At 46.3% G+C, this 12,319-nt stretch overlaps 1 protein-coding gene across 1 annotated transcript; it reads right to left on the bottom strand.

The window, feature by feature from the left end:
• LOC110429628 (TPD1 protein homolog 1A-like) lies at nt 2,887-5,846 on the bottom strand. Its single transcript, XM_021445841.1, has 4 exons — nt 5,591-5,846; nt 5,062-5,179; nt 4,364-4,492; nt 2,887-3,869 (listed from the first exon to the last, which is right to left on the bottom strand). Exons 1-4 carry the CDS (start codon nt 5,591-5,593, stop codon nt 3,466-3,468), a joined length of 654 nt encoding a protein of 217 aa, XP_021301516.1. The 5' UTR covers nt 5,594-5,846; the 3' UTR covers nt 2,887-3,465.

The following is a 12,319-nucleotide window of genomic DNA, read 5'->3' as shown; positions in this document are numbered from 1 at the left end:
AAGTGGGCAGGCCATGCGGCGGACGCGGCGTTTCGGTTTACAATGATTATAGACAATTAATGCGGCGGAGTTTTCGTACCAATTGATGGTTTCCTTTTCTCAAACCACGCAAAGAGCGGTTGTACAGTTGCCAGGCACAGCTTTTCATGCATCCGTCTGACATATCGTCAGGAGACCCCGTCACGTCAACTTTAAATTTGAAAGACCTTTTCAAAAGTAAGAAGACACATACGCCAGTGAGTCAGCAATCCGGGGACTGCACCGACCACCGAGCACTCGACGCTCGGGGACTGGTCGCCCAGTTTATTAGCTCGGAACTTCAAAGACTGCACCGACCACCGAGCACTTGACGCTCGGGGACTGGTCGCCCAGTTTATTAGCTCGGAACTTCAAAGACTGCACCGACCACCGAGCACTCGACGCTCGGGGACTGGTCGCCCAGTTTATCAGCTCGGAACTTCAAAGACTGCACCGACCACCGAGCACTCGACGCTCGGGGACTGGTCGCCCAGTTTATCAGCTCGGAACTTCAAAGACTTCACTGACCACCGAGCACTCGACGCTCGGGGACTGGTCGCTCAGTCTATCAGCTCAAAGCTTTAAAGCATGCACCGACCACTGAGCACTCGATGCTCGGGGACTGGTCGTACAGTATAGTAACATGTAATTCCAGGCAGCACACTAAGTGCCTGGGGACTGGTCGATTGGTCTTTTCGATTGCAGACGAGCATGACATGCTCGGGGACTGGTAAATTCAATTTTTTAGACCTTGCTACAAGGCTCATACTTCGCCTTCCAGCAAGCTCGGGGACTACATCGGTACGATGCATCTAGCGATGCATCTCAGTCTCAAAACTACTTTGGGGAATTTTCTTTTGACCCTGGCACCACGTGCCTACGACACCTACTACCAGGCTCGGGGACTAAGTGGGCACACTTCACCTAGCGGTGAATTTGCTTGCTTTTTTGTTGCTTCTACCTTTCAGAAAGGCAAAGTGGGCACACTTCACCAGGAAAGAAATTTTTTTTTAGAGCACCATGCATTCTTCGAACAACCTGCTTCTTCGATGACAACGTTGATCAATGAACCGTTTGGGCGATTTCCCCGCTCATTGAAGACGACAGACCACGCTGATCGAAGAAGCTCAAGACGGAGTGTTGCGTCACAATACATGGCGCTCGGGGACTAGCTGTGGGGGTATAAACCCCTATACCCTTACGGCTAGACTTCAGCTAGGAAGCTTGGCCCACTACGAGACGAGTTCAAGGCTTGATCCGATAGCCCGAGTTTCGCGCAAGGAAACAGGACGTGGAGATCAAGCAGGATTCTAGTCGGTTAGAATAGGAATTGATATCGAATTATCTATGGCAATTGTAACCGGCTAGGATTAGTTTCTAGATCTGTAACCCTGCCCTCCAGACTATATAAGGAGGGGCAAGGGGACCCCCTAGGCTAGATTATCTCTCAACACAATCCAATACAACCAGACGCAGGACGTAGGTATTACGCCAACTCGGCGGCCGAACCTGGATAAAAAGCTTGTCCGTGTCTTGCGTCACCATCGAGTTCGTAGTTTGCGCACCGTCTACCGATAAACTACTACCGTGGGTATACCCCAAGGTAGACTGCCGACCAGCTTTCGTCGACAAGGTTGTTTAATGAACTGTTTAACACTGACTGTTTACCATTTAGCGTTTAGGAAAACATTGCTATGATTACATAATGATTATCAAATAAAAATGAGTGCCACAATAGCTAAACCTAAAATTTTTTTCACAAGGACTTATTTAGTGTTTAATACTACATACATGCACCAAAAGATTCGATGTGATGGGAAATCTAAAACTTTTTGCAAAGATTTGTGAGAATCAAACAAGGTCTAGTTTCAAAATATTTTGGGCCAAATGCAAAAAATTGCTATTTTGCATTTTGGTAAACATGGTGAAAATATTTTGACCCTAAACTTTTTGTAAAATTCAATAGAGAAATTAAGATCTTGTTTAGTTGCAATTTTTTTCGCAAAATAAATACTCTATATCACTTTCGTTTGTATTTAACAAATATTATTTAATCATAGACTTTTGGTGTCTTTATCTTGCAAAAAAAATTTGAAAGTAAACACTGAAACCAAAAAAATTTGGTGTAGAATTTTAGTGGACTGCCCTGTTTAGTTCCCTACCTAAAAATTTTTCATCCATCCCATCCCATCGAATCTTTGGACACATGCATGAAACATTAAATGTAGATAAAAAAAATAAACTAATTACACAGTTTGGTTGAAAATCGCGAGACGAATCTTTTAAGCCTAGTTACTCCATGATTAGCCTTAAGTGCTACAGTAACCTACATGTGCTAATGACGGATTAATTATGCTTAATAGATTTGTCTTGCAGTTTTCTGATGAGCTATGTAATTTGTTTTTTTATTAGTTTCTAAAAACCCCTCCCAACATCCTTTCACACATTCGATGTGACCCTTAAAAAATTTTCATCCAAAAAGGTTTTTGAGGTTTTGAGTTTTTTTTAAAAAAAACTTCATGAAAACAAGGCCGAGTACCCTACAGCCATTCCATGCACACTCCAATCAATGCGTGGAGCGTGCAAGCGTACACGAGCACCCCCATCAATCGCCGCAGCGCAGCGCGGCATGTCTGTCACTCGCACGGTCCACTTGTGTCTCTCCGGTCTGATGCAGCAGCAGCCGAGCAGGCTTCTCGCAGAGGCACAGCCTTGCCCAGAAAAAGCCACCAGTCGCATACAGCTGACAGCTGCTATGCTCTGCCACGAACCGCACGGTCGCACGGACACACGGTGAAGCACATCAATGGCGCACCCGCATCGACACAGTTCCACACCCCACCCTCGTTAAAACGGCATTCCTCATGACCAGAACAGCTCGAATCTTTCACATGTGCGAGCAAGCAAACAAGGCACGGCAACAGCCAGCAGGCACAGAAAACCAAAAGAAGAAAGCAAAGCAATGCCAACAAAAACGAAAAGCACTCGCTTCCTTTTACCAGCAAGGCAGCAACCACATCCGGTGCTGCAACGCCAACAAACACGAAAAGCACTCGCTTGCTATAGTACTAGTCCTACCAGCTGAAACAAAGCTTTGCCATTACAGCAGGCCGGCCTGGTTGCCCAGAAATTTCACACATCTCGCATCCAAATCTTTCACCGCTCGATCCGTGTGTCATGTTCATTCATGTACACATACCTTGGAGCTTCGGCAAAAACAAAACGCGGAGTCCCCGCCGCTCCCTCGCGCGCCCGATCCAACAAAATCACCCAACCACCAGCTAATTACATTTGGATCCGGGGCCCTTGGCTCCCCACCCATGCGAAGAACCAAAGAACTGCCTTGCACTGTCCTACTGCTGCAACTGACTTGTTCTAGATACTGTGTATTATAATACTCGTGGCACTGTGGTAGTAAGTATGCCTATCGCGTGCTGCGCGTACGGCCTACGGTGTGGTGGTGGGGTCGACGCAGGTGGCAACGCGGACGGAGAGCTCGTACGGGAACGAGTTGGCGTACTCGAAGGAGATGGTCTCGCCGCCGAGCAGTGGTCGGCCGTCGTTGAGGAGGCAGTCGTCGTGGCCCAGGCGCCTGAACTTGCGAGGGTCCACCAGGCTCACCGAGCTGAACCACCCGCACCGCACGTGGATGCCCGCGATCGCGCAGTCGCCGCCGTCCAGGTCGCCCAGGCACTGGTTGATCACGTCCACCTTGTACGCCGGCACCCCGCCCGGCAGCGACGACGCGTGGCCCTGGAAGATGGCGATGTCCTCCGCGCCCGCGCACCCCTCGTCCATCCGGCTCGGCCGCACCGGGCCTCCTGCTCCTCCGCTGCTGCCGCCGGCGACGCCTGTATTATTTGCCGCAAACAAACAAACAAAGATCTGAGACGGGTCGGCCGGAGTGCAGCCGTGTATCGGCGCAAGCAGCCGTGCAAATGAGAGTCATGGGGCCCGATTGGCATGCAGGTGCCCAACCAACGCCTGGTCGCGGCTACGACAGAACGAATCAATGAAAGCTTTTGGAGCCAGCAGATGGCCCCGGCATTTGCTTCTCCCCTCTCCCGCCTCCTGGAAGGAGGTCGTCGTTTCGAACCACACGACAAAACAATGCCAGGGATGGGGCCGCACCACCGCGGGGACGGAGAGCCCGCGGGAGCAGGGGACGGTCGGAGAAAGCGCGGGGCCGCGGGGCCCCAGGGGGGCGCTGCATGCACCCCGGCTCTGGCCGTCGGACCAGCGGATCGGAGGGCGAGGGATGAAGGACGGACCGGGGGGAATGCTCGAGTAGGTGGTAGGCGGGGACGTGGAGCAGAAGTAGGACAGGACGGGGCTACCGGTTTACCTGACGGCCGGAGGATCTTGCGGGGCAGCGGAGCTGGCACGGGCACGGGCACGGGCAGGCCGGTGGCGACGGCGCGGAGTGCCGGGCGCGGCGGACCCGCTGGTACGGCGGTCGGCGGCGGCGAGAATCCTGCAGCGACACACGGGATTGGTTGGATGGAAGCGTTAGTCAAGGACACGGCAAGTCGTAAACGAAAAGGCGAAATAATAATTCCAATGAAAAGCGAACAACAAGATGAAATAATTCCAACGAAAAAATATCTCGCGGTTTTGAGAATCCAACGAAACATAGTAGCACCTTTTGAATCAAACAAAATCATGCAAAGACGAGCGCACGAGTTCATGAATCGGGACAAATTTTTCCCAAAGGAGTTGTGCTATGATGACACAACAGCGTTGATTCATTCTAGATTTCATTTCATCGAGTTCATGATTGTGATGGTCGAAACTGGAATAGCAAATCAAAATTGATTCGATGGAGGAGATTAATTAATCAATCAAAACCTCTAGCTAGCCCCTCCAACAGAAAAATTATGTTTAAAACCTGGATTAAGGAAACAAAATGCTCAAAAAAATCCCAACAAAAACAATCGAGAGTACGGCGGCGGAGTACGTTGGTACTAGATTGGAGCAACGGAACCGAAAAACAAAACAAGGCCAAATTGCCGTGACGGGGAAGTAGCACGACTGAAACAGCACCTGCGTCGTCGGAGGCGGCTAGGGAGCCCGAACCGAGCAGCAAGGCCAACCAGGTCGATGCCACGATCGCCTTCAAGCCGGTCGACGAGGACGCCCTCATCCTCATCGCGCTGGGACCCTGCAGCGAACACCCGACGCCGGGAGTTAGAGTTGAACAGATGAATTCGCGAGGCACGTCGAGGCCTTGAACAGAGAAGCACCCCACATGAAGGCAACGAAGCCTGGCTGTAAGGCCTTGCGGCTGAGGGTGCCTAACCAGGGAGCGGCGGCCATGAGGGAGACCACCTCGACGCGCGTCCCCGGTGGTGAGCGGACTGCCATTCAGACCGCGCCGCCGTGTCGACCTGAGGCGGTGCACTATAGCGAGCAGCGAGGCTGTCGCGGAACGAAGACGACGTGTCCATGCGCGAATGGCGGCCGCCGGCGGGACTCACGGGGGGAACAACGGAACGCACACAAGCTCGAAACCCGGCAGTTGCGGAGGGGCGGGGAGCGGGAAAGGACGGACTGACGGGACGGCGGCACCTACCATGAGGAGCTGGAGTCGTTGGAGGCGGAGAGTCGTTGGAGGCGGTCGCCGGTGAACGACGTCGACGTCCTCACAGCTCGCCGCCGGCGGTCGTGTCGTAGGGTTTGGTTCCTTCCTCCGTCCCGGTCCTCGCCGCCAACTCCCTCTCGCGGTCGCACGTGCTGGTAGTGGTGGTGGCGCGTACGAGGAGGGGCGATGCCGATGCGCGAGGCGAATGCTTGCAAGGCGTGCGGCGGTGGAGGTGCTGCTTCCGCTGCGCCGCGCCGTGCGCCCGCCCAGTACGTGACGCTGGGTTATATATACTAGTAGCGGTAAAGGAGGCCCAAAACTAATTACGCAGTTTGCCTTTAAATCGACACATAAATTTTTTTTGACTCTAATTAATCTATGATTGGATAATATTTGTCAATAAACGAAAGTGATACAGTATTCAAAATCCAAAATTTTTACCAACTAAGAGCATCTTCAAGAGCATTTCTAAATCTTACTTTCTAAATCATCATTTGGAGAGCTATTTGCATAAAAAATCGTTTTCTATATTTTTTAACTTTCCAACAGTTTTGCTAAATCTTATGCGCACTATAGAAAGTCATTCTCGTCTTCTATATTTGACTAGCGAAAAACCGGGAATAGACAATGGCTATATTTGGATGACCATTTAGAGAAGTTGTTGGAGTGTAGTTTTTTTACCAAAATTGTTATGTCTAATATTTAGGAAGAATATACAAAGGCCTTGTTTAGTTCTCAACAAATTTTGCAAAATTTTTCAGATTTCCCGTCACATCGAATCTTTAGACGCATGCATAGAGTATTAAATATAGACGAAAATTTAAACTAATTGCACAGTTTGGTTGAAATTGACGAGACGTTTTTTTTAAGCCTAGTTAGTCCATAATTAGATAATATTTATAAAATACAAATGAAAATACTATAATATCAATTTTCCAAAATTTTTTAAAACTAAACAAAACCAAAATCTCTTGGAGATGCTCTAAAGGGCCTAAGGGCCTGGGTCTGTTGGGTCCGGGAAGGGAGGGAGGGCAGTGGACCAGGCGCTGGCAAGCTGCTGCTGGGAAAGCGATCCCGTCTGGTCCAGTCCAATGTCCATGGGAAAGGTAGGGCAGGGGCAGGCTCAAAGGCTTCGGCTTTTCGGAACGAATTTCACCGCACCTTTCTCGCTTCGTTTCGAAATTCAAAGTTTGGATTCTCGTGCCACTGCTAAACAGGTGGCCTGTACGTAGATTCTCGCAAAAATTACGGGTCGGAGTTTCGTTCCAACGAACATGTGTATAAAATATTAAATAGTTAGTATAGTTTAAAAAATTAACTAATTATATTGATTGTGACTACTTTGAAATGATATAATCTAAAATGTCAAATTTTTCATTTTATCCAAAAATACAGAATTTATTATTTTTATGAAAGCCTCTTGAGCTCTATTGAGTTTTTTTCACTCTCTTGTGTAACACCTCAAAACTTCACATGATAGAACTAAACAAACCTAAAAAATGGCTGTGAGTCCGCACTATATGCATATAGTGGCATCACAGCACAAAAGAAGAGACGGAAGATATTTCCGGTCCATGATCTGCCTAAAAAAAGGAGGTGCCGTGAATGGTGATGATCTCAAACGATCCGTGTGAGACGGTTTGTCGGCAGGGCTAGCGCTCCTCTGGCACCCAACCTGAGCTGCGAACTCATGCGATGGTTACGTATTTAGCCTTCCTCTACCACCTAGTAGCCGACGGAAGATGACCGTGGCGACGAGCCAGCAATATGAGTCTACCGACTATTAGTATTAATTAATATGTCACTTGTTTTAATACCTATCTATCAATTATCTACACCTTTAGCATTACACTAGGTTGTCATTCTCAGTAATGAAATTAGAAATATTTGTTGGTACTATCTAGTATTACTACAAGAATAATACTAAACAACTCTTTATTATTTTCATGTGACTAAAAAGAATATAAACATATATGAATGAAAAGGATTTAGAAGCGCACAAATAATTATACCATTGTAGCACTGTACCCGAGAGTATTACGTGTATCATTATTTATATTTTACCACTAAAAAAGTGTGACATAGACATATATTGATAAGTTATACTATTAATAGATAAGTAAACCATAACTATGATCCTACTCACAATAGGGGTAAGTCATAAAGTAAAATATGTATATGATAAATATTAATTAATAATAAATCACTGAGCACTCCATTCTATGACATTAGCATGGTCAAGTTAGAATATTAAAGGAATAACTTCTATGTCATCCTTAATTCACTGGTAGAAATTTCAACTTCTGTGATGAATTTGCTAATGATGATTCTAAAACTGTCACAGAAGATCACTTTCCATGACGAAAATTTTTGTTTCGTCATAGATAAGTTGTGATGATCCTGCGACCATCCATATCTATGATGAAAAGAGGCATCGTCACAAAACTGTCATAGAAGAGCGCAAGGCTTCGTAACCGATCACAGGTGCAACTCGTTTGGAACAAACTCCTTTAAATCTATGACGAACCGGGCTTCGTCATTGAACTAATTACACATCCTTGACGAACATGATTCCATCTATAATGACTCATTTTGTCATAGATCTCCACACGGCACTTTCTTCATTTTACGTGTACCTGTGGGACCTACAGTTACTTATCTAATACATCATATTACTCATTTTGTGATGCTTGCAATTCATCATAAAAGTCTTCGCTCGGTCCTTTCTTATTACGATGGGACCCTTCTTCATCTGATGTGTACCTATGAGACCTTTAGCTACTCATTTATGACGCTTGCAGTTTATCATAGAAGTCTCTGCTCAATCCTTTCCATACCTATGAGATTCTTCTCCATCCGTTGTGTCTCTATGAGAGTTGCAGTTACTCATCTAATTCATCATATTATTCATCTGTGACGCTTACAATTCGTCATAGAAGTCATCATTTGGTCCTTTCTTCTTGCGATGAGACCCTTCTCCATCCGACTTGAACCTATAGGACCTATAGTTACTCATCCATGACACTTGCAATTCATCATAGAAGTCTCTGCTCAATCCTTTCTATACCTATGGGACCCTTCTGCATCTGATGTGTACCTGTGGGACCTGCAATTACTCATCTGGGATGCTTTCAGTTCATCATAAAAGTCTCCACTAGATCCTTTCTCCTTGTAATGTGTACCAGTGGGACCCTTTCCATCTAACCTGTGGGACCCGACGGCTTGTGAATCACTTGTGCTTGTGGACCCTTCTCCACCTAACTTGTGGGACCTGACGACACCTTTCTCCATCTCCTTCTGACCTATGGGACTCGATCGCTTGCGTGTCACATGTCTAACTTGTGGCACCTGATGACACCTTTCTTCATCTTCTTTCGACCTATGGGATCCTTATTCATCTCCACCCAACCTATGGGACCCAACGGCTTACCTACGGGGCTTTTCTCTATCTCCACCCAACATGTGGGACCCAATGGCTTGAGTGTCAGGTGTTCGACGTGTGGGACCTAATGACACTTTTCTACCCCACCATCTGATTAGTGGGATCCGACTGCTTACCTATGGGACCTTTCTCTATCTCCACTTGACCGGCGAGACCCGACGTCTTGTGTGTCATGTGTCCAACATGTTAGACCCGATGGCACCTTTCTTCATGACTATCCGACCAATGGGATCAGATAGCTTACCTATGGGACCTTTCTCCATCTTCACCTAATCGATGGGACCTAACAACTTGTGTCTCACTTGTTGTGACTGGGGTTTAATAGATTTAAACTTTAAAAAACATGAGACTTGAGTCAAACAAGAGTCCTAGAACATGGAATAGACTGTCTTCACCATTGCACTAGACGCTTGGTCTGTTGATATATCTTTGGAGTGGTTTATGTTCTCTTGTGGGCAGGTTGACTTATATATTGGATATAGGCTTCATATCTAGCGCAAACCAAGCAAGCTGTGAAAACTTGCAAACTCTCAATCAAGACTAAGATCCCCATCTGATGCCTAGGGAGAGAGGTGGGCTATTTTACAAAAAAGGCCGCCATTAGCCACACTAATCTCGATTTTTGCAAAGCACCCCTCCCTCATCTCCCATAGGTTAGTCACACCACTCCTTTGATTCTGCCATACACGAGTTAGATGCGGTCTATGGAGAAGAAGGGCGATGATCATGGATTTGATGCGGCGTGCTGTTGACTAGTCATGACTCGTCAATCGTCACACCTCACCGTGAGTCACCGCTGACCTTGCCATGGACTCCGACGATGAGCCACTACCCGCCCTGCCCACTGCTGCCATCGGTGGACTGCGGCATGAAAGGGTTCGGAAAGCACACGGACCCATAGATCATCTTCGTGCTGTAGGTATTCTGGTTTGTCAATTTTAAATTTTTTCCTAATCTACTAGTGTTGTGCAACATGCACAGATGACCTGCTACAGGCACCGGCGTGCTGTTCATTCAACTAGATCGATCGATCACTCATCATGTGGGCGGAGGTGCTGATGAACAGGCGGTTCAAGAGAATGAAGCACCAGATGGTCAGCACAATACCAACGCCATGGACTCCTGTGGCGCGAGTCACCGCCCGCACGTGATGCCATGGACCACACAAACACGCACTGTGGCGTTGGAAGTGGCAGCTCTTCGTGGCATGGTTAGTTTCTCCTATAAGACTTTCATCTCGATTTTGATAGAAATTAATATGATCTGATCATTGTTCCTATCCCTATGTGCTACCTGTAGTCACCATAGTTGGAGCCCACCTTGAGCAACCAAGCACACCACGGCGAACATCTTATTAAAGTTGCAAAGAACATTTGAAGCCTATGGTTGGAATGATATTTGATACACTCACAGATTTGCAGAAATTTTACAAATGTATGCACACAAAGTTTGTTTCTCTGTCCAAGTTTGGAAAAGCAAGGTGACGCCAAGGTTGAAGTTTTTTGCTTGGCTGATTCTTCTGGACAGACTTAATACCAAAGACATGTTCTCAAGAAGAAATTTCAATGTTCAGCCTAATAGCATCTGTGTTCTCTGCTTTGGTAACTGTCTGGAATCCATTGAGTATCTGTTCTTCGATTGCCCTTTCGCCAGAAGGCGCCGGGATAAATTGGACATCAGATGGGCAAATGGCAGTTTGGTCATTGGCCGTATTTAGAGAACCAAACAGAGATCGACTAAACCGTTCTTCATGGAAAATTTTCTACTGGTTGTCTGGGAGTTGTGGAAAGTGCAGAACAGGTTGGTCTTCGATGGCGTGCAATCCACTTTTGCTAGATGGTTGTGCAACTTCAAAGCTGAAGCCACCTTATAGTCCTGCAGAATTAGAGAGTCAGACAGAGCCACTGTGTTGCTTTGGCTCGATGCCTTGTAATTTTTCTTTCAGTCTTTCCCTGCCTCCCTCCCCCTCTTCCTTGTGTGTGTAAGTTCTTTAAACTCCTCTACTTGTACCTTTTCTCTGTCTTATAAAAGTTTTTTGACACCATGGGGACCTCCCCCACGGTCTTTGTTAAAAAACACAAGAAGCAAAATGAGGAAATATTATTCAAACAATATTATTGTTCAAGGGAAGGGTACAAAAAAGAGAGCGTACAACATGTTAGTGATCAATCCGGAAAAAAGGAAGACAACAAATGTGATGGAAACCAGATGTGGATGTAAGGCAAATATTGTTGTCAAGCTTTACAGTGATAAGAAGTATCAAATATCTTCAATGGTTGAGGAGCACAACCATGGTTTTGTGTTGCCAGATAAGAGGCACTTGCTAAGATCCAACTGTAATGTTAGTGAGAGGGCAAAGAGTGCTTTGTTCAATTGTCATAAGGCTAGCATTGACACATCCTAGGCATTTCGACTTCTTCAAGTCAGTGACGGTGGATTTTAGAAAGTTGGTTGCATGCTGAGGGACCTGCAGAATTATTATCATGACTTGAGGAGGAAAATCAAGGATGTTGATACACAAATATTTGTGGGACAATGTTGGCAAATCTTAGTGTCATCACTAGATATTAGCAACGGCGCCAGAAAAGCCAGGTGGGTACATCTTATGTCTATTAGATTATTCCGCAAGCACATAGAATATACCGATGTAGCACTTCACCAAGGATGAGTATTCCAAGGTATTGTTATTTATTTTATCCCAAGGGAAAGCAATGCTAGGAATATTTAATAAAATAGAAGAGAGATCCTTATGTCTACTATGATCTAGTATCAACTAGTGAAGAAGGGGGTAAGTAAGTGATATGACCATGCTAGCAAGCAAGATGTCACAAGCTCCAAGTCAAGCTACAACCACGCAAGTTTTACCTAGACTGACACCAGCCCAAGTCATCGATGGACCGGTTACATGTAGTCGTGCAAAGAAGCTACAACAAGAGGTCCACGCGCTACTTTGTGAGATTCATTTTAACATTAATGAGAATTATATACTACCTAAGTGTTCTACCTTGATTGTACTCAGGTATATAGAAGCAGAGAAGGATGAATCGAACCCTGAAGAACGAACCAATGCAAGTTCCAGAAGACACTACAAAACGGACCAGAGAGTCAAAAACGGACCAGTGGAAGTCAAGAACGGACCAGTGCAAAGAAATCTTCATAACATTTTAATCACAAAAGCTATGAAGGCCCATGAGGACTTGTTGGAAAGCTTGTCGAGTCTATTTTCCAATGAATCTAGTGGCGACCAGTTTGGACACTCCATATTGCCTGCAGACTAG

This window comes from Sorghum bicolor, chromosome 8 (assembly GCF_000003195.3).
Source record: "Sorghum bicolor cultivar BTx623 chromosome 8, Sorghum_bicolor_NCBIv3, whole genome shotgun sequence".
NCBI lineage: Eukaryota > Viridiplantae > Streptophyta > Magnoliopsida > Poales > Poaceae > Sorghum > Sorghum bicolor.
This window is presented reverse-complemented; position numbering and strand designations above follow the sequence as displayed.

Bases quoted from the DNA above. Each gene is read 5' to 3' on its own strand.
- LOC110429628 (XM_021445841.1), bottom strand. The intron at 4,493-5,061 runs GTGCTGTTTCAG...GTGTCGCTGCAG, and splicing joins AGCCGCCTCCGACGACGCAG to GATTCTCGCCGCCGCCGACC. The intron at 3,870-4,363 runs GTAAACCGGTAG...CAAATAATACAG, and splicing joins CAAGATCCTCCGGCCGTCAG to GCGTCGCCGGCGGCAGCAGC.